The sequence below is a fragment of the Paralichthys olivaceus genome, chromosome 8 (assembly GCF_024713975.1).
Source record: "Paralichthys olivaceus isolate ysfri-2021 chromosome 8, ASM2471397v2, whole genome shotgun sequence".
Taxonomy (NCBI): Eukaryota; Metazoa; Chordata; class Actinopteri; order Pleuronectiformes; family Paralichthyidae; genus Paralichthys; species Paralichthys olivaceus.
In genome coordinates this window covers 23,649,647-23,670,166 of record NC_091100.1, presented here as the reverse complement: position 1 = coordinate 23,670,166, position 20,520 = coordinate 23,649,647, and the positions used below count along the sequence as shown (strand labels likewise).

The 20,520-nt window shown below is 41.7% G+C and overlaps 3 protein-coding genes across 3 annotated transcripts; 1 reads left to right on the top strand and 2 right to left on the bottom strand.

The window, feature by feature from the left end:
- Positions 1 to 1,716: 1,716 nt before the first annotated feature.
- anapc11 (APC11 anaphase promoting complex subunit 11 homolog (yeast)) lies at positions 1,717 to 3,761 on the top strand. The gene is made up of 3 exons (XM_069530542.1): positions 1,717 to 1,860; positions 1,995 to 2,112; positions 3,410 to 3,761. Exons 2-3 carry the CDS (start codon positions 2,004 to 2,006, stop codon positions 3,553 to 3,555), a joined length of 255 nt encoding a protein of 84 aa, XP_069386643.1. The 5' UTR covers positions 1,717 to 1,860; positions 1,995 to 2,003; the 3' UTR covers positions 3,556 to 3,761.
- An 802-nt stretch (positions 3,762 to 4,563) lies between these two features.
- ppp1r27b (protein phosphatase 1, regulatory subunit 27b) lies at positions 4,564 to 6,546 on the bottom strand. The gene is made up of 3 exons (XM_020083999.2): positions 6,145 to 6,546; positions 5,893 to 6,043; positions 4,564 to 5,270 (listed from the first exon to the last, which is right to left on the bottom strand). Exons 1-3 carry the CDS (start codon positions 6,368 to 6,370, stop codon positions 5,147 to 5,149), a joined length of 501 nt encoding a protein of 166 aa, XP_019939558.1. The 5' UTR covers positions 6,371 to 6,546; the 3' UTR covers positions 4,564 to 5,146.
- A 1,663-nt stretch (positions 6,547 to 8,209) lies between these two features.
- Positions 8,210 to 20,153, bottom strand: p4hb (prolyl 4-hydroxylase, beta polypeptide). Its single transcript, XM_020084225.2, has 11 exons — positions 19,649 to 20,153; positions 17,862 to 18,068; positions 16,471 to 16,604; positions 15,942 to 16,079; positions 13,906 to 14,010; positions 13,201 to 13,326; positions 12,858 to 13,058; positions 12,581 to 12,701; positions 11,738 to 11,919; positions 11,078 to 11,188; positions 8,210 to 9,749 (listed from the first exon to the last, which is right to left on the bottom strand). Exons 1-11 carry the CDS (start codon positions 20,133 to 20,135, stop codon positions 9,669 to 9,671), a joined length of 1,893 nt encoding a protein of 630 aa, XP_019939784.2. The 5' UTR covers positions 20,136 to 20,153; the 3' UTR covers positions 8,210 to 9,668.
- Between the last annotated feature and the right edge of the window lie 367 nt (positions 20,154 to 20,520).

Here is a 20,520-nt window from a genome sequence, read left to right as displayed (position 1 = left end):
TTAACCAGGTTGTGTGGAAGTCATACTATAACCATATAAAATTCATTTGCAGAACGTGAAAGCTACTCTTTCGAGGTAACTGGTGGACTGAAGGCATTACATGTTCTATAAATGCAATACACAATGTCTAAAACACAAGTAACTGTACTTTAAAGAAATAAATGCATTGTACGTTTGAAAATAATCATGTATTCAAAAGTCGCATGTATTGTATTCAGTTTCAACGTTATAATATGTTAAAATGTTTGAATGGTTCATGTGGTCCTTTGTGGCACCTAGTGGTGATGTTGCATATTGCAACCAACTGAAAACCACCCGTCATGCATGGAGGAGACACTACTATGGCCTTCAGGTCACAAAAAACAACAACGGGCCTTCTCTGGAGCGAGGGTTGGTCTGCCCCATGAAAATCAAGAAAACTGAAAACACCAGTGCTTTGATGGTGTCCTTAAGGGGGTGGGACTGGTTGTCCATCAGATGACAGAATCTCCTCCTCTGTCCCATCACCTCCACTGGGTAGAAAGCACAGTCTATGGTAGAAAGGGGTTATCTCAGGACCGAGCTGGCCCTCCTAATCAGTCTATCCAGTCTCTTCCTGTCAGTAGTAGAAATGCTGCCGCACCAGTAAACTACTCCAAAGAAGATGGAAGACCTGCAGGGTTTCCCACTGTGTTCTATAAAGGTGAGCCTCCTCAGTTATCACACAAAACACTTTTTATCAATTCAAATATGAAGCTTTGAGTGAACAGAGCAGAGATGGTACTACACTCAGTAAACACCACATATTAACAAGAGTGGATATAAGATGGTCCTCTCCCCTGATGTTTGCACTTTGCACAAACTTGAAATCAATAGCCGATTGATTGTATTGTGTTGTCCTGTGAATCCAGTCCATTATATGAATAATGAGCTTGGATTCTGGTGTAAAATGGCAGATTTATCTCATCATGGCAACCAGTGTCATATATCGGCACAACACCCACTCCTAATTCTAACTGGACTGATTGGGAATGTAAGTAATGTTATTGGCTCTGTCATTATTGGAATAACATGAGGTTGAGTCCAGCGCACATGTGCAGAACTACTTTTCTGATAAAAACATCAAAAAATAAGGCATGTACATATGTATTCATGTAGGTAAGATATTTTAAAATAATTCCATCCACCATTCCTTCAGTTACCCAACTCTAGAAAGTCTCAAGACATACATTTCAATTTGTATTGGTGTGGCATACTTTTTTCTATGTTACTGCTATTTTTAAATTATTATTATTATATATATTACAACTTAATGAACACAAGTTAGCTACAGTCCGCTGCAGTTTGTTAGTAAATAGTCCTATATGTTAAATAGTCCATATTTATAATGAGAATTGTTTCAGATCCTCTTTGACTGAAACCTGGATCTCACAATTCCTCTTACATGAGTAAATGTACTCACTGTAGTCAACAGGTGGTGGTTTTAATGTTGGAGCTGCTTCATGGAGCAAACATTACTCTATTTATATACATCAGGGTGTTTTGTGTATGTGTCTTTGTAAAATACATAGCATGGCAAAGTAACAAGGTTAGCAGGTTAGCATTATAATGTATATAAGCTGTAGAGTAAAGCATAAACTATATTATTGCTATTTTCAGTTCCTTGGGCACAAGCGGCTTTTACCAAAACGGACTGAAGGTGGCAGTGTTTCTTTTCCCAGCATGCAGCCTTTTGGAGCTCAATCTGAACAGTAGAAGAAGAGGCTCTTCCTCCCCCCCGGTACTCCAGCTGATGAACATTCAACCGGACACAAAATGCTTTTTATCTTCCAAACACATCCAACAAGTTAAGTCGTGTTGGAGATCAAGAGACGTCGCCTGGTGAGTTGGTTGAAATTTGTGGACAGCTACGAGGTAGAGAAGCTAGAACGGAACTTACCAATGTTAGCTTACATGCTAACGTCGGCTGCTGTGGCTGAAGCAGGAGCGTGCTGACTGTTTTCTGCTCCTGTCAGACCCGCAGGATGAAGGTGAAGATCCGGCAGTGGAACGGGGTGGCCTCCTGGCTCTGGGTGGCCAACGATGAAAACTGTGGGATCTGCAGGATGCCCTTCAATGGCTGCTGTCCGGACTGTGAGTATGAGAGAGACGTGCTCAGATTATTTATGTGTCAATGAATTCAAAAGTATAATGAAATGGAATATTATATTACGTTTTTAAGACAATCAAGCCCCCCCCCCCCCCTCCATTCATATTTAAAAAATGGTTGTTGAACACATTTTTACACATTCTGTACTTTATAACATCTGTTTTTACACATTTCAAACATCTGTACTTTATAACATCTGTTTTTACACATTTCAAACATCTGTACTTTTATAACATCTTGTTTTACACATTTCAAACATCTGTACTTTTTTTTTTAACATATCACATCACTACAATCGCGCCCTCCTCCGAAGAACTCTGGCGCCCCCTAGGGGAGGCGCGCCCCACACTTTGAAAAGCCCTGATCTAAGCGATTGTTTGCTTCTTTTCATTACATCATTCATAACTTGCTTGTATTTATATTATTTTCATAAATCCTTGAGAGGTGACAAAGATTCTACACCTCACTCTTGTTCATGGTGACCCCCACTGTCTGTATGTAGAGTTTCAAGTTAGTTTAATGTTGAACGTTTGAGAAAATGAATGTGAAAGTCTGCTGACTTTTCATTATAGCTTTCATAAGTTGCTCATATTATATATTGTTTTGTTTAAATCCTTGAGAGGTGAGGTGAAGATATTTCCCCTCACTCTTGTTCATGGAGATGCCCTCTGTCCACATGTCAAGTTTCAAGTGATTTCTACTGTAAAATCTTCTGAAACTGGACTTGCAGACATGTTATAGCTACAAAGAAGATAGTAAAATGGAAACATCAGTAAAAGTAATACATAAGGATATAAAGCATAGGAATGATATATACACTGAATGGAATATATACAATGTAACACAATTGCATACATAAGTTATTGAAATTGGACAGATAGAAAATGAGCATTGCACAGTTACACTAGTGTTACTACAAGCTGAGTGTGGTATATTAGGAGCCTGTGGTTGACTGGGAGCAGATTGGACAGTCTGACAGCAGCAGGAAGGAGCAAAGTGTGATACCTGTCCTTCAGACACTGGTTGAATCAGAATCAGCCACTGAAGGAGCTGCCCAGTAAAGTGATGGTGTCCTGCAGGAGGTCAGATTGGTTCTCCACCACCTCCACTGGGTCAAGGATCTGCTGTCAATGTCAAAATATCCAAACTATAATCATGCAGTTTTAAAGGCCACTTTTATATCCAATTAGAGACCTGAGCTTATTTCTCAGTATCTTTTTAAGTAAAGTGAAACACCATCCGCTCTTAAGTTCGAACTGTAATATGAAACATCTTTTGCAGGCAAAGTGCCTGGAGATGACTGTCCGCTGGTCTGGGGTCAGTGCTCCCATTGTTTCCACATGCACTGCATCTTGAAATGGCTGAACTCGCAGCAGGTCCAGCAGCAGTGCCCCATGTGCCGTCAGGAGTGGAAGTTCAAGGAGTGAACCAACAGAGGTGGTGCTGCGGTCCGCCCACATAGACTTTCACAGAAGCCTGTTCACATGTTCCATTTCTGTTTCAGCTGTAAATAATGTGTTTAAATAATGTTTTTGTACTTGTTCATCGGATCAAATGCCAAGGACATTTGGAATATATTGCATTTTCTTAATAGAGATATGTAATTGAATAAAAAAAAAAAACTACACATTCAGTCTGTGCCCGTCACTTTGCATGATGCATTTGAGTGTTCCATCAGTGTGGCTGACTACCAGAGTTTCCCAGAAGCCCCTGTGGCTGCAGTTTGGAATCATATGACCTGAATTTCAGTTTGCAGCTGATTGATTCTGACTTTAATCCTTTTTGATGAGATTAACTACTTTGTTTTGTGTTTTCAGTAATGACTCTGAAGAGGCACTTACTGGGTACTTTATATCTGGTTCAGAATGTTCCTTTTGTCATATGTTTGTACATTTTTGGCAGACATATTTGACATCAACCATAGAAAGTGAACATGTTAGAAAATGGGGACAATTTATTCAACCAGTAGTTGCTGAGGCTGCTCTTACATTCATATACTGCACATATGGAAGTGTGATGCTGTCGATTTGCTGAAGTAGGTCACGTTTCTCTCTGGCTTTGAAACCAAACACATTATACATATTCACTTCTTGTTTTGTTGATGCAAAAAGTAAATTTCTGTAGGTTTCATTTCATTCCTACACTGCTTTGTTGGTTTGTCCTCAATCCTTTGAGAAGTTAAGATCTGCTTCAGAGAGCATTTTATCCCTTTGAGTGTCTGAGGATGAAAGTATCACTTGCAGTAAAACCAACACATTTGGTCCATTGGTCATAATAACCCTGATTAGGGTTGTTGACTGAGTCTGTAGCTGGAGGTTTCATGTTTATGATGTTCTTCCTGTTTCATTGTGAACTGACTGAAAGTGATTCTGATGCTTTATTCAAGTGTTCATTGCAGCACTAGTTAGGTTGTCACACACTATGCATACACTAAATGAAAGAAATGGTAGATGAAGTTTATTTAAAAAAGCAACGTATAAAAAGTCATTTACAAACATTTAAAAGTGAATACAGTTAATCAACTGAAACATGTAGAGGCAAAAATAGAAAAAAGTCCTGATTAACTGTAAACTAATGTGTTACCAAGTCAGACAGCACAAGCCTGTTTGTTTGTTCTAATCTTAGCAGACAGAGGAGCAGCAACAACAGTTTCAGCTTTCACAACATTCACAAGCCCTCTGAATTCCAGTGACAGGCCAAATAACATCATCAACTCCACATCAAGCGATTCATTCAGTTCACAGTATAAAAGGATCTGAAGTGCTCATAGGACACATACATCTCTGATCTAGGGATCAGAGAGGAGCCGCTTCCGGCAAAAGTTCACTCCACTCTGGAGGCAGCCTACTGTCTCTGTCCGTTCTCCTTCCACCAGGCATCCATGGTCCTTGACCTCCTGAGCTGAGGCAGCTCACAAAATCAGGATGCTGGGCTGACGTGGCCTCTTCTGTCCATGGCTGCAGTGCAGTCAGACGTCTGGGCGTCAGGTGTACGATACGTTTGTGGCTTTAAAAGCATTTAGTCGTTCACAGCCAGCCCGAAGAGCTCCAGCAGCTCCTTGTTGTCCGGGTCGATGAGGTCAGCCGGCTTCTCCCCGCAGTCGTTCTCCAGCTCTGGGTCAGCACCCAGCGACAGAAGGTAGCTGAGAGGAAACAGTATAAATAAAAGGATCAAATCTTGCTGATTTGCCACATTGGTAAACTCAATGCGAGTTTCTACCATGCTTCAGTGTCAGGAAGGTCAGTGAGGTACAAGAATGCAGGAGATCCTCCAGCTTCCCTTACCTCTATGGCATAGGAGAGCTGTGCAGCCAATGTGTGTGTGTTGGTATGTGCTTGCCATAGTTTAAACATGTAATGTGTAAGTTGCCTCCAATGGCTTAATTATAGGAAGAATAAGTGTCATCATCAGCAACACCTTTGTTTCCCACCTTGTTAAGACAAAAAAATTAAACTTTGTGTGTTTTAAAATAAACTAGCACATGTTTCTCCTTACAAAACGAGGTTGAAATCATAAGAAATAAAACAGCACTGCTCAGTTCAGAATACATTCTGACATTGCTTATGTATGACCGGTAGGTTTTGCTTGCTGATGTCAGCTAACCTTTATAGATATTTCTCTATAATGAAACTTTTGCTGACCTCGACCCTTCTCTACAGTTTTCATAAGTGTCTAAATTACAGTCTCACTCTACAGTGAAATAGAGATTTGATTTTCTTCTGACCTTTTGAGTGTTTAATATAAAAAAAAGACTGGATGCTTACCGTGCAATGTGTGGGAAGCCGTCGCTGCAGGCCATGTGCAGAGGGGTCCATCCCTCCTCGTCTCTCTGGAGGATATCTGCTCCGTGGTGGACCAGCAGTTTCACACACTCCAGGTTCCCAGACAGGACAGACTCATGAATGGCAGCCATACCTGCATAAAGAGGGAAAATTAGTTTTGAACAAGATGTTTGTCGTCTAACATCAAGATCTCTTAACTGCAGATCAGTGTTATGGTTGTTTCATGGGGCTCACCAGAGTGGTAGATGGTGTCCAGGGTGACTCTACTGGTTCGCATGAAACGTCCAATCCTCTCCAGCTCGCCGTGTCGCACGTAGTCCTGAAAAACGATATCATTGGGGAAGTGGACACTGCGGGTCTGCTTCAGAGAAGCAGAGCTCTTGCAGCTGACTGGGACTCCACAGTCCGTGGCGTAAGTCTTAACTCCCATGGTCTGGGACACAGGGCACTGATACTTCATCCTGGTCAAATTCAGTCTTCCCTTAGTTGTTGCAGAAAAATCTGGTAAATTCCGACAAGACCCCTACAACAATGAAGTTTGACTTCCTTCAAATCTTAGAGATCAGAGCAGATTTTCTGAGAGAGGTCAGTTGCGGACCTGCAGAAAGATCAGTCAGATATCCTCTTGCTGTTCAGTGTATCGATGTTGGAGCTGTTGCTCTGAGGGCTGGTGGGTCTCTTTATACTCTCTGTCTGTCTATTTTAAGAGGCTTAGCTTCAGTGACGAGCCCTGGAAGATGAGTAGCCCACTGGTCAGGACTAGTCAGGCCCCCCCTGTGAGACAGCTCACGTCTGAAGACATGACAGCCAGTAACCTCTGCTGTCCCCCTCCACATACTCAGATGCTGAGCTCTTTAAGATAGTGGTGACATCCACCCTGGTCAGAGGGAGGGGGAGGCTGGGGCCTTCTAGTAAACACCATACAGTATAAAGGGGGATAACTGCCAGAGCGTGTTGGTGCCAACTGTGAGGGCATGGAGAGGTGAAGTGCTGTTTAGGTTGTTGACATAAACAGTCAAAGAGGCTGTGGTGTTCTTACTCAGTACTATGTTAGTCTCTGATGTGAGATACAGGAAGGGTACTGATCATTTCTAAATGACTCTATGACTCTATGGTTTGCTTCATCATCATACAGGGAAAATGATCATGTCATTCAGGCTTTTTAGATGTTAGGATTCTATGTTTTTCTTTGTGTTAAATTAGATAAAGCGTGTTTTAACTGTTAAAAAGAAAAAGTTTGAAGACGTCACACTGAGCTCTGGGAAATTTTGATGGCAATTTTTAAACCACACAGAAAATGTTTGCAAGTCACTGTAACAATATCAGCAACTTGAAACGGTTTCATTTACACCATGTTTTAGCCTAAATGTCCTCTGTGATCCACGTGCGAACTCAGATTCAGAGGAGAACATCAGAGGACATTTAGACAAAAAATATGGTGTAAATGATGCTGTTTCAACTCGTCACATTTGTATGTCAGGGCTTACTTACACTTGGATGACACCACACGAGCAGTATATCACATCTTTGATGTTTTTTTCTGGGTTTTTTCAGTGGTCACCATTTGTGTCAATTATATTGATTCTGGTAGGGCCTTTGGATTCTTAGTATAGTATATAAGGTTCTTCAATAGTATAGTAAAATCTAGTATAGTTAAGTTTAATGTCGTAAAATCTAATTTAGTTTAGCAAAGTCTAGTGTAGCATGGCATTGTATAGTAAAGTCTAGTATAGTGTAGCAGTGACATCTGTCAAACAAATTTTATTTGTATAGCCCATATTCATAAATCACAATTTGTCTTGTTGGGCGTAACAAGGTGCAACATCCTCTGCCCTTAACCCTCAACAAGAGAGTAAGGATACTATCCAGTACAGTAGAGCAAAGTCTAATATTTTTAGTGTTGTAAAGTCTAGTATAGCAAAGGCTTGTAGAGTTCTAATATAGTTAAGTCTAGTATAGCATAGTACACTTAAGTCTAGTATATTATAGCAAAGTCTAGTAAATGAGGTCAGTATTTTTAAAATCCCATCTGTGGCCCTGAATCCAGACAGCCATGATATCTAGAGCCTACAGCTATGTTAGCATAGCTGTTTTGAGCTAATTGATAACTTAAAAGATGCAGCTGTTTAGCAGGTAGAAGGTTCACCATGTTCACCATCGTAGTTCAGCCCATTACCCTGGTGACATTTGATAATTAGCATGTAGTGTGTATTAGAAATGCATTGGATGTATTACAGACATCTAATTAAGTCTGGCACTTTGATACACACACACAAAAGAAAAGAAACTGAAGACAAACTTATTTTAGTATTTTGTTTATTGGCCACCAGTTTACGTTTACCACATCAATTTGGATATGATGGAATGCTTTATTTTTTTAGTTTCCCCCTTCCACTGTACAGCTGTCAAACCCATCACCTTGCTCTACTCAAGCCTCCCCTCCATGCCAAACACACACACAATTTTTACACCATTCAAACATTCAGCACTGCACGCTCACACCTCACTCATAGACACACTCACACACGCACGCACGCACACGCAACTCTGTGGCAATATGAGTGTTGGGTAGAGCCAAAAGGGATGGTGGAGGTACAGTGTGGGTGAGAGGTGGGGCTGTGCAACTGTTCCCTACCCGCCTCAGATAGAACAGACTCTTCTCTCAGACCAACCTGACCAGGAAACTGTACCAATCTCTGTCCGCTTTAGTAACCACAATGAATCTCTGATTAGGCATGAATGCAGTGCGACCTATCAGAACTGGCTCCAAAAACCATCCCAGGCCTGAGAGTATATCCAAGGGCCAACTCTGCCCCAACAGGGCCAACTGGCTACAGCTGGGCACCATGGTACATTATTAAAAATGACATGTCCTAAATTAAAAAGCAAAAAAAAAACCTCATTGTGAAAGCAATTAAATAAAATAAAAAAGTTTTCCCCCAAATAATAGTCAGTAGCCGAGCTGAAATGAGGAGAGTGAACCGGGAAATAGTTTGGGAATGAAGGACATGAAAACAAAGTAAACCCCCTTCACCCACCAAAAGAAAGAACATGATGGGTCTCAGCTACAGATAGGGGCCCTCTGTGCCACACTGGACAAACTTTGTGGGGTGTATTTAGTGACGACATTGCAAAATAAAAAGTAACATATATAGGATGGCCCCTTGTCCCCTGAGAGTTCAGTCCTTACCTAACCAACACAGAAAACTCTGGTCCTCTGGTTTACTGTCAGAGGGAAAAGAACACTGGCATACCCACAAATACGCTTTACACTCATTTAGCTCATACCCACACTGAACAATGGAAAGATGGGTTTTAAGAGGGGAGCAAATTTATCAGGAAAAACAAACATTTTGAAAACTTGATCTCAATGCCATATTCTTTTTTTACATTTGGTTTAAAATATACAAAGGCAAACAGCTGATGTGGAGCTTTGCAGAGAAGGCATTGAGGTCTCCCATAGAGGTGGTGTGCTGTTCCACAGAGTCCCCAGATGTGGGACAAGACCAGTCTGACCAGAAGTTGCGAGGTTAGAGAAGTGGCAGGTGAAAAAAGGCCCTGCCACGCCACTGATGGACTGACTGACTGACTGACTGGCCAGCGGGCTGACAGGCCGGCTGACTGACCGAGAGGGGAAGTATTAATGTTCACAGGACAGGAAGGTCCACTAGGAAGTGAAGGTAGTGATGGTGACCGGTTGGAAGGGTGGGGGTGGGACTCATCTCCTCTCTCTCGCACTCGCTCTCCTCTACCAGCTCCTACAACTCATCGTGTCCATCGTCATCACCTCCATCCTCGCCATCAGAGTCCTCGTCCTGTCCATCTATATCATCCAAATCCTAGACAGCAGAGAGGGTTGTTGGTTAATTCAGATTATTTCTAATCTGGATTATAAACTAGACCTTCATGCAGTGACAAATCTATCTAAAACACATCGGAACAAATAAAAATCCCTGTCGCTCAGCAGAATGTGAAAATCAGCACTGTCACAATCATAGTTATGGAAGACACGTCTCGCCTGTGGACAGGTGGGTAGAGAAGATTCAACTCATAAAGGAAGGCACTAATGTTGATTACAGCCTTGCACGTGCGGCTACTATCTGGAGGTTCAGGTCTCCAGGCAAAGGCCAGTAAACAGTAATGACAGCTGCAGGAGGCATTAGCGGACAGCGGTGGGCTGCACTGCAATTAGACTTCTGGGAAGGGCGCGTGTTGGCAGTAGTAGAGTGGGAAGGTGCTAGAAAAGATCCCTTCCAATGTGTACTGGATACAGCAGAGTCAGGCACAGAGGGAGAAGAGTTGGTCAAAGTCCAAACTGCATCACCTGCATGTTTGACCAGGACATGGAGGCAGGGGTTCCTTGTAGACTGGTCAATATCATTGTTACCAATAAAGCTTTACATTTAACACAAGTGCAAGGTGCCATTTTTGGCACTTTTTGTAAAGCAGAAACTTGAATCCTTAAACCATACAATGATAGTGTTTCTTCAGTTATGCCATTCCTAACGCCTTCAATAAAACCAAAAAGTGGGTCAGTTCTAAGGTTACAACCTAAACTCCTCAGAGGACCTTGACCCATAAACCTATTCTGGGCAACATGAAGCCAATATGCCTCCAAAAGCACTAGAGTTTCAATGACACGTGCACTTTCTTCTACACTCCTAACTTGCAGTTTTATCATCAAGAATTTTATAACAAGATGGTGCATTTTCTCATTCAAAATATGAAAGTTTGTTAGAAATAATGTGTCAAATTAACAAAAAACATCTCTAACTACAAATTGCTTATGAAACAATGTATAGGCACCAATATATAAAAAGTTCACACACAAAGCAAGTCTGCATTTATGCTGTTTATACAGTACATTTAGATCAATTGCTCTGACTTACTAACACTGCTTTGTTTCACTGGCTTGTCTCCAAAGAAAATGTTGAAAGGGCCAGTAAATGAAGATCATCAGAGCAACAGATCATCAGTCAAGCTATAGTCAACAAAGCCTAGACAGCCTCAGCAAATATCTCTTAAGTGTCATGTTTTGCTTGTGAGCTCAGTAATGAAGGGACTACACAGGTTTTTTCTGTGCAGTTGATTGGACTAAGAAGAAAATAAGTTCTCATAAGGCTACAACTATGCTGTGATTTCATTGCTTCAGTAGAAATTCTCTCACCTCTGCATCCAGATCTTCATCGTCCCCTGCAGGGGCGCCGCCGTCCTTGCCGCCGCTCTCTAGGAACTTGGTGAAGCCTTCCAGTGTTCTCTCCCCATTGTAGTCAATCACCTGTTCAGACAACATCAATGAAAATGTGCAGAACTAAACACCAAAACAATGTTGCAGAAACTTATAGGGCCTGCAGGGTCAGGTTTCTGCATGTGCTTAACGCTGCTAAATCAAGAAGCACTATGACATTTTGGAAGCCTCTATGGTAGTGACTTGAGATCCAAATAATCACCCAGATCCCATTAATTCATAACTGCTAAAGCACATAATGAATAAGAAGCCAAAGCTAGGGAAGGAAAGTTGTTGAATGGATCAGTCAACACAAAGGTTAAGCGGGATTAGAGTAATACAACTGATAGAATATGTCTCTTCTGCTTACTGATCAATTTCAAGCAGAGAATCTGTTCAGATTCTTAGGGTCACAATTCAAATATTAATTCTTGATTCACAACTAATCTTTGACCAATGAAAACAAAGGGGCGACATTGTATTTCGGCTCTAACTCTTAAATGGATTATTTTTCCCCACCCATCCCAAAATCAGATAGAAAGTTATGAAGAACTGAAGACAGTGAAATTGAGAATATCAACTCAGTGATGAGGCGCTCACCTTGCGGTCATCTCCAGCAGGGAAGAACTTGAGAGTAGGAAAGCTATGGACTTTTACTGCCTCGATCTCATTGACTGTTGAATCCATCTTTGCCACGATGGTGTCCACACTGTCCTTGTACTTCTCTGCAAGCTTCTCCCAGATGGGAGTCAGCTGTTTGCAGTGTCCACACCAAGGTGCATCTATACAACAACCCCCCCCCCACAGTTCAGTCAATTACTGATAAAATGTACAAAACACAAAGCAAACCTTTGTTGGCTTTAGCTCATTTAGTTATTGATCAGTAAACACATGGTTAGGGGAATAAAAGTTGAGCTTTTTAACATTAATTGGTTTATTTCTGCATACTACTTTTTGAGTTGTTAAAGCAATAGTCAGTAGTGTACAGTTGGATGCAGGCAACAGGTCTATTTTTCACATGTCACGCGCAGCCTCAGCTTCATGACTTGAATCACTGTCAGGGAAAATGGGCCTTTCCCACTCAGCATGACTGACCATGAGCTGTATTTAAGAGCCTACCAGTGGCTATATTTAACCAGATCATTTTAACATCTGTGTATGGTAACAAATTAATTTGAAGAGCGTGAGGCTGAGAAGGTACGAGAGCAGCCTTAGGCTTGGCACGGCCAACATAAGGTGGGGCAAGATTCCAGTTTCCGACACTGCAGCTATATCCTTTTTTCTCTGACCAATAAGCAACTGAGCTTTGGCTGGAAATATCCCTTTGCCACCTAATCCCAAAGACTGTTGATGAGCCTGTTATGTTTTACAAACTGAAACGTCATTGTCTCCCTTTGTCATAAGAAAAAAAAAGTTAAATCAGAAAAAGACAAGGGTTCTTACAGAATTCCACAAAGACATTCTGAGCAGGATTGAAGGCGACCTCCTCAAAGTTCTTGCCCACCAACACTTTGACAGGGTTTTTGTCCCAGTCTGTAGGGATGTCCTGGCTCATGAGATGAGGCTGTAAAACCACACAAAGATAGACCATGACTGATTAACAGGATTTACTAAGAAGCTAGTCCTTAGTGTGTTGTGTACATTCATACACTGACACACATCACACGCATATATAAATTTGAATATATATATATATATATATATATGAAACCTCTCTCACCTTGAGTTTGCCATCAATGAACCGTTTGCAGAAATCAGTGATGCTCTCTGCTGTGATGGAGTCGCTCTCTGGCTTGTACTTTGTCATTTCATCCTCCAGGGTGATGAGGCGGATGGCTGGGCACTCATCTTTCTTCAGGCCAAAGAACTCCAAGATACGCTGGTTGTCATCCACGTCGCTGTCAATGAAAATGAACAGGATCTGGACAGGGGGAGGTTATAGAGATTAGTTAAATAAAATAAAAGATTTGTTTGATTTTTACAGAAGGCACAACAATCGCATGTTAGGTTGAAGACAAGTGCATTTTGAAAGAGTAGCACGTCTCCTCAGGCAGGTCACCTACCCGGCCCTTGAATCCCTCTGCAGCCTTCTTAAACTGGTCCATTTTGTCCTGGAAGTCTGCAGCAGCTTTAGGCAGAAACATGAGGATGTGGGACTTGATCTCTCCACCAAAGATTTTAGGGGCAGTCTGCAGAACACAGAAACATGCGAGTTTTACATGTGCACATAAGACGCGGAGTTGCACTGCTTATTGTTGTGGCCAGTACTATGTGGTGGGATGTAACAAAAGTAACTTTCTAACTGTACTGAAGTACATTTTTCATGCATCTGTACTTAACTTATGTAGATTTATTTTCAGGTACTTTTCACTTTTACTCCACCACATATACCAGCAAATATCTATACTTTCTACTTCAGTAAAATAATACAATGAACTGTGTTACATCTTTGCACTGTTTTTATATTTAAAAAGAATAATTCAGTAATGAAGGGAATGAGTCCAATGATCCAATCAGAGCAGGGAGGTAACATTAGACCCCGCCTACTGCAACAGAATCTGAAATTCAGAAGTGTCTCATTCATAATGATGGAGTAGACTTTTTAGCTAGGGAATAGGCTACACTCAGTTAATACTTTAAGTAGAAAAGTTACTGTAGTGCTTTTAGTTGAGTACATTTTTGTCTATTTATCTGCACTTTTGCTTCAGTAAAATGTTGGAGTACTTCCTCCACCGCTGCATATTGATGTGCACGGCTTCAGTCATTACCTGCTCAGTGAACTCAATGACCAGTGGCAGCTGGTTGGCTTTGATAAAAGCCAGGAGTTTTTCTTTGGTCAGCTCTTCGTCAAAGGTATTGCGGCCCTCGTCGAACTGTAAAGGAAACATGGCAACATTGAGATACAAGTATTATCTTTCCATTTGGTCTGCCTGTGAACAGCAAACATAGATTTACCAAATAAACCACTTTAAAATCTCTAGGTAAACCCAGCTGACATAAGAGCCAGACAAGTGACTTTTACTGGGTGTTAAAAATAGCAGTAGTACAACTGTGCCAAGCAGTCTTTACTGGTACACAATAGGAGAAAATACTTTTGGTCAGTGGCATGCTGCCATCCCTGTGGGCACTGATTGAGCCTATGAAACATAAGCTGAAGCCTTGGTGAAATAAACAAGTCAAAGACCCCAGCTGTTGATTAAGACTGAGCCCCTGCTGTGGGAGGGTTTATTTAACTGTAGGCAACAAGCCCACATATCAGCAGTATGTGGGGTAAAGTTACCAACACGGTAAAGTTACCACAGGGATCAGAGGCCAGACAATAGCAGAGGGAGCACTGAGACTCCATCCAGGAGCCAAAATGAAAGATCATCCATAACTGAAGGACAAGCCGCCAAAAAACAGTGAAATATTTGTTTGTTTACTATGTCTTACTGAAACACCTGTTGCCCATCATGTGACAATAGAACAACAATATATTTTTATATTTAATATAAGGATGGATCAAAATTAAGAAGGGCTGCAACTAATGATCATTTTCATTATCAATTGATGTGACAGATCATTGTCTTGATTTTTTTTTTGATGAAATGTCAGAAAAAAAATTGTTTTACTATCTCATATAGTTCAAGGAAATATATTAGCACTACTGTTTAATAATTAATCTGAAACCAATCAATAAACATTGGGCCATTTTCACAATGACACAAATCTTACTGATAAACTGAGTCATGTGTCCCTTTTTGATGAACCATTTCTTAGCTGTGCAACTATAAAACTCTGTTATATATTTCTGCAGATTATAGGTTAAAGGACAATCTGTTGTTGTTAAATTCATAAAACAACCCTCAATACAGGGTTGCTTAATTTGTATAGGCAGACCCACTGGACCTTGACCCAATAAGACATATCTACACTGATAAGAAAGTAACGATCTCTGACCTTTTCTTCAGTGCTTGAGTCAGTGACTGTTAGTGTTTATACGTATTTATGTATTTTATTTCTTTATCATAGCCATCCACTGTTTTCAGACCTCTTCTTTCTCACTCATCATCCTTTAATGCTTCTTACTAAACTTTGTGCAGCGTCTGGTCAAATCACATTAGTGTTTCCCTTTTAACAGTACAGGTCTGTCAGGCTGCCAGGTCAGCAAGAACCCACAGCAGGCCAAAAGATAGATTTTTAACGACTAACTAAAATTAACCAGTGTTTCTCACATATACTGGCTGTCAGAAAAATAGCTGAATGCTAATTAAAGTCCAGGCGGTAACTTTATGAAGGCGGGTGATGGTTTGATTTGTATAATTGGCCATACTTTAATATGCAAATATTTGTGGCCTCGTTTTGATCTGCTCTTATTCCCTTTGATTCTCTGTAAAATCTTCCTGGGGTGGAGCTGCATTTACCCACACACATGCATGCTCACACAGTACAAATAGGAGACTAGGGCTGTCACTGTCAATGACTGACAGTTTAACCAATTGCATATCCTCTTGACTCAGTAGAGAAGTCAGTAATGAAGCGTTGTTTTGTTATGAAAATGGAGGAAGCTAGTAAGCCCTAAAAGAAACGCTGCTATGGACACCAGGGAAGTGCTGTCATTTCGACTTGTTGTTAGTTTTTGTGCAGCAAAAAGTAAAAGGCCAATAAAGAACTTTTCCAAACCAACTGTTCAACAAACAGGTAGAATAGCGATATTTGTATCTGTTTGATGCTGTGTCTATACGGATTTGTGCTTTTTGTGTAATGATATCTTAATAAGTTAATGTAAAACAGTGAAGTTATACACTCAGAAACTCAAAATCACCTTCTTGAAGAGGACAACGCTGTCCTTCGACACTTCAAACTTGGAGAAAACATCATCATCAGAGGTCTTGGCAAAAGGAATGTCGTCTATGGCCTCAGCTGCCTTTTCGTAGGCTTTGGCACCAGCAGATTCTGCATCCTGCAGAAACATGACAGATTTAATTTTAACTGGAGCATAGTGTGATTTAATAATCCCCAAATTACCAAAAGTAAACTTAATACAATTTAACCAATGGTATGGCTATTCAGATGTGTGAATGCTTGAAAGCATCATGATGTCTTTATTTGAATAATGAAAATACTTTTTAGCTTAAGTCTATTGATATAAATTTTGAGATGATAAAGCATCACAGCCTGATTATCGCAAAACCAAAACACAAACAGTGGATAGTTTGGTTTTCATTTGAAATATGACACTGTATGAATATGGTAAAAATGACTAAAACTTAAACAATAGGAACAAGCTTTTTACAAAAATCACTCCAGTATAAACTTTAATTTGTTATTAGTTTAAATCTTAAGAATTGTACCTTAAAGAATCCGATGACTGCAACCTCATTGTCAGCGATAAGAGACTCGGCCTCCGTGACCCCAGCCAGGGTGGCGACGGCTGGTCCTGTGCGCTTTTTCAGCCAAGCGACAATGTCATCTGCCTGCCTGCCAGCTGCAACACAGTAACTCAGAGTCATACTGTGTGCACAACATCACAAAACTTGTCAAAAGGTCAAACACTGACCTGTGACTCTTTTTTTAAATTTATTTATTTTTTTAAATCAAATGAAAATGGGATTCACTTCCTTGCATGAGGACAATAGAACACTCTTTTAAAAGTCCTAGTGAAACCAGTCAGAGTGAAACAGCAGACCTGAACTCAATTCCTAGTGTCTCAGGGGAGCAGCTGTTAAAGTGAAATAGCACCATCAGTCAAACCGCAGACAAGGAGGCACAAAGACACCACTAGTTCATTTTCTGGTGTCAAAGCCTTTTTCAAATGTGAAAAAATATCATCAGCAAAAACACATGACTTCTGCTTTTCTGAAACCTCTGGCCAACAGCTCTTACCACTTCAGATCCAAGCACCACGTTGCATAAAGGAATCCTTACGCTAAGTTCCTAAGGCAGCAAAAACATGTTTACTATTCTTTGGACTAAGGCTGTTGCAATCAAATTGGAATAAAAGATAGACCTGGCAGGAACACTGATGCAACACAGGAGAAATTACCCTGAGAAATGCATTCTGATGAAGTGATACAGCATGGTGTCTTGGTGCAGTACGTGTGAGACGGGAGGAGGGCGTTTCTAGAAGTTGAACTCACTTCAGTGTATTCATTTCCACCAGAAAACCCACATTCAAAGTTACAACTCCCCTCCCTTTCTGAACGAAGCCTGGCTTGGCCCAGAAGAGGCGACGTGAAGAACTGCACATATCTCTGCCCTGCTGACAGGCCAGGCTCAGAGTCAGCATGAGTGGAGCGTGCAGTAGAGGCCCAACCTACATTTTGTCTCAGTCCTGTTACTGAGAGCTGATTGGCTGACTCACTGTTTCTAGTGCTGTGCAGATCATATTACGCCAATGAAGAAAGCCAATGGGCCTATGGTTATCTGATCTAATTCTTCTTTATCTAAAAAGAATTTCACAACATTATAATATCAATTCAATTTACCAAAGGTTACTCAAGATTACATCACTTTGAAAAAATAAAAAAACATTCCCATTCATTAGGATGCTTTTGGTAGAGAAAAACTAGGCTACAAGATGAAGAAAAATACATGTAATACTTTAAAATGACTTAATTCAAATTCTGAAAGTTCTAAGATATTATTGAGGAGAATAAAAACATAACTGATAAAATATAGTAATCACATCTGAAGTCACCTATCTTATACAAGCAAGTCATTACAGACAGACATTAATGCTCACCAGAGTACTCTTTGGGGGACTCCTTCTCTCCACCCTTGAAGAATTTAATTGTGGGGTATCCCCGGACACCGTACTCTTGTGCAAGTTCCGTCTCCTCTGTGGCGTCCACTTTACCCAGGCGGATGGCTGACCCCTCGGCCTTCAGCATGCCAGCGGCCTTGGCATACTCTGGGGCCAGGGCCTTGCAGTGACCACACCATGGGGCGTCTGCAGGGCACATACACAGGTTTACATCATTGCTGACAAGAATATACTAGATAGAGGTAGTTGATAACATTGTTATGAAAAAGCGAAATATGTAAAAAGTTAAATCAAGTCAAATAAGGGTCGCCAACATTCTATTATAGATTCCAGAAAAATGAGGATAAATGCACATCATAATTTAAAGCTCAGAAAGTAGAACATCCATTGAGTAATGGTATAAAAATAAAAGAAAGCAAGTTATTCAACATGCGCCCCTATAAATCAACCAATTTCGTGGATACGATATCAAGCAAAATAATAATTAAACATAGATAACGTTGAATGTTTTGAGAAACTTCAAGTGGATTTAGTGATCATTTAAAAAGCTGTATCTTGAGGGCGTTTGTTTAACTTTAAAGTGTTAAGTGCCTGGAGCAAACTCCCACACACAAACACTTGGGACAATTCAGTTCCTGCGGTGGTTTCATGTGTTAATGTCGGAAAAAGGTCTGGGTGCAAACGGACAAATCTCCTGAGCGGGAGTGACACGTCGAATTAAGTGACCTGGCGTTGCATCACCTTGGATTCTCCAGAAATAACAAAACTTCCTTGTTGCAGTCGCGTCAACACAAACGCTGCAGATGAACTTTTGTCATGTACACGTCAACCTAGCTCCACATCCACACACAGACCCCGCCCAGCTGGGGGGTGTACGTGTGGGGGGGGGGGACAAAGAAAGCGCTCGTCCCGCCCACCTCCAGCTCACTGGAGGGTCTCGGGGTCTGTGACTGGACCGCACATGTGTCACTCACAGAGGGAGCAGGTCAACACATCTGACTAAAGTGAAGCGGGACGGGCCTGCAGGCTGAGCAGAGGCTGAGCAGAGGCTGAGCTGTGAGAAGTGATTGGAAAAGAGAGGAGGACTTGTAACTACAAGATGTTGTACTTCAAACCGCAGTGATGGAAACTGAAACTCACTGAGAAGCCGCAGCAGACAATCGAAACTTTGACTTAACCCACTCCCGCACGACTTTAGCTCCAGGATACCTCTGGTGTTGAAGACCAACATGTTATTACAGCTTTATTAGTCAAGCGCTAACGCTAGTGCTAAATCACACAAGTACGATAGGATGCACTACTCGTAGCTGCCTACACCGCCCTGGCGCTGCAGCCGTGACACAACAGTAATGTGAATGAATAAAAGTTGTGCTGTTGATTGACGTTATAATTTAAACAAGCTGAGTTTAACCGTGTGGTGACAAGTTCAGTGTTGCGTCTCAATCATTTTAGACCCGGAGGGAACTCGGTGCTAGCTGCCACAACTAACTGAGAAGTAGCAAAGAGAAACCGTCTCCAACATGGTCCCCTACAGTTCCCTCACAGTTCGAGCAGTAGGAGGAGGAGTGTGTGAAATAAACCGTGAGGCTACACTGAGCCCGACACGGCCGCTTGAGCTGCTAACAGCTGCAACTTGTCACAAGTGTCAAAGTTTAATGCTAACACGGAGCCGAGGCTTCACGTAGCAAGCTAGCCGGGCAGCCGCTGAGCCCGCAGGAGGCAGCTAGCATTAGCAGGAGAGGTGCGGAGCAGCCGCTGGTACTCACAGAATTCAACCAGGATGTTGGGGTGAGCTTTGAGAGCCTCTTCCAAGTTACTCTTCTTCAGCACCAGGACATCTTCCTCCTCGGTGACCTCAGCCCTGCTGGCCACGGCCAGTGTGCAGACGAGCAGCAACTTCAGCATAGTTAGCCTCCTAAATGTTTCCTTCGGACAGAGAGACGGGAGCTGCGGAGACGGTCGGCGGCGGTGTGACGGGGGGGGAATCGGTCTCGGTTTTACGGTTTCTTCCTCGTCCAAAGGCTGTGAGAGTGGCTGGTGTTTTGTGTCTACCGCTACTAACGTGGCACCGCACGCAGAAACCGGAGGGGTCGGCCGTGGTGCGCATGCGCATTTATCAGGCCGAAAGCAGTTCGTGTTGAAATGTGACTGGACCGTGGAGGAGTGCACCTGGAAGTGAATGAGCTGCTCTCTGCTGCGCGCGCACACACGCACACACACACACACACACACAAACACACACGCACACAGCATTAATACATGTTCCTGTGTCTCCGCCCTTTCAGTGGAAATCTGGATCTCGTTCCTGCTCCACATCACCTCGTTTCCTGTTTATCTAGTTAGATGTGTAAACTAACGCGATCACACTGGTAACACATGGTTTGGTACTCCAGCCATCCAGATGATGATCGAATTGGATTCTGTTCTGAAAACACAAATCAATATTCAGACACGAGTCTACAGAACTCATCGACAATTTTATAAGTCAAGAACTGCACATCTAAAACTATGGCTGGATGTTGATGTGGGTAGTGACAGTGTTATTTTTTATTTGAATACCTTGATGACCTTTTTTTCTGAGAGTAATGTGTGGATCTTGACTTTTAAATCAGGTATATTTAGGGAACTGATTTCTATG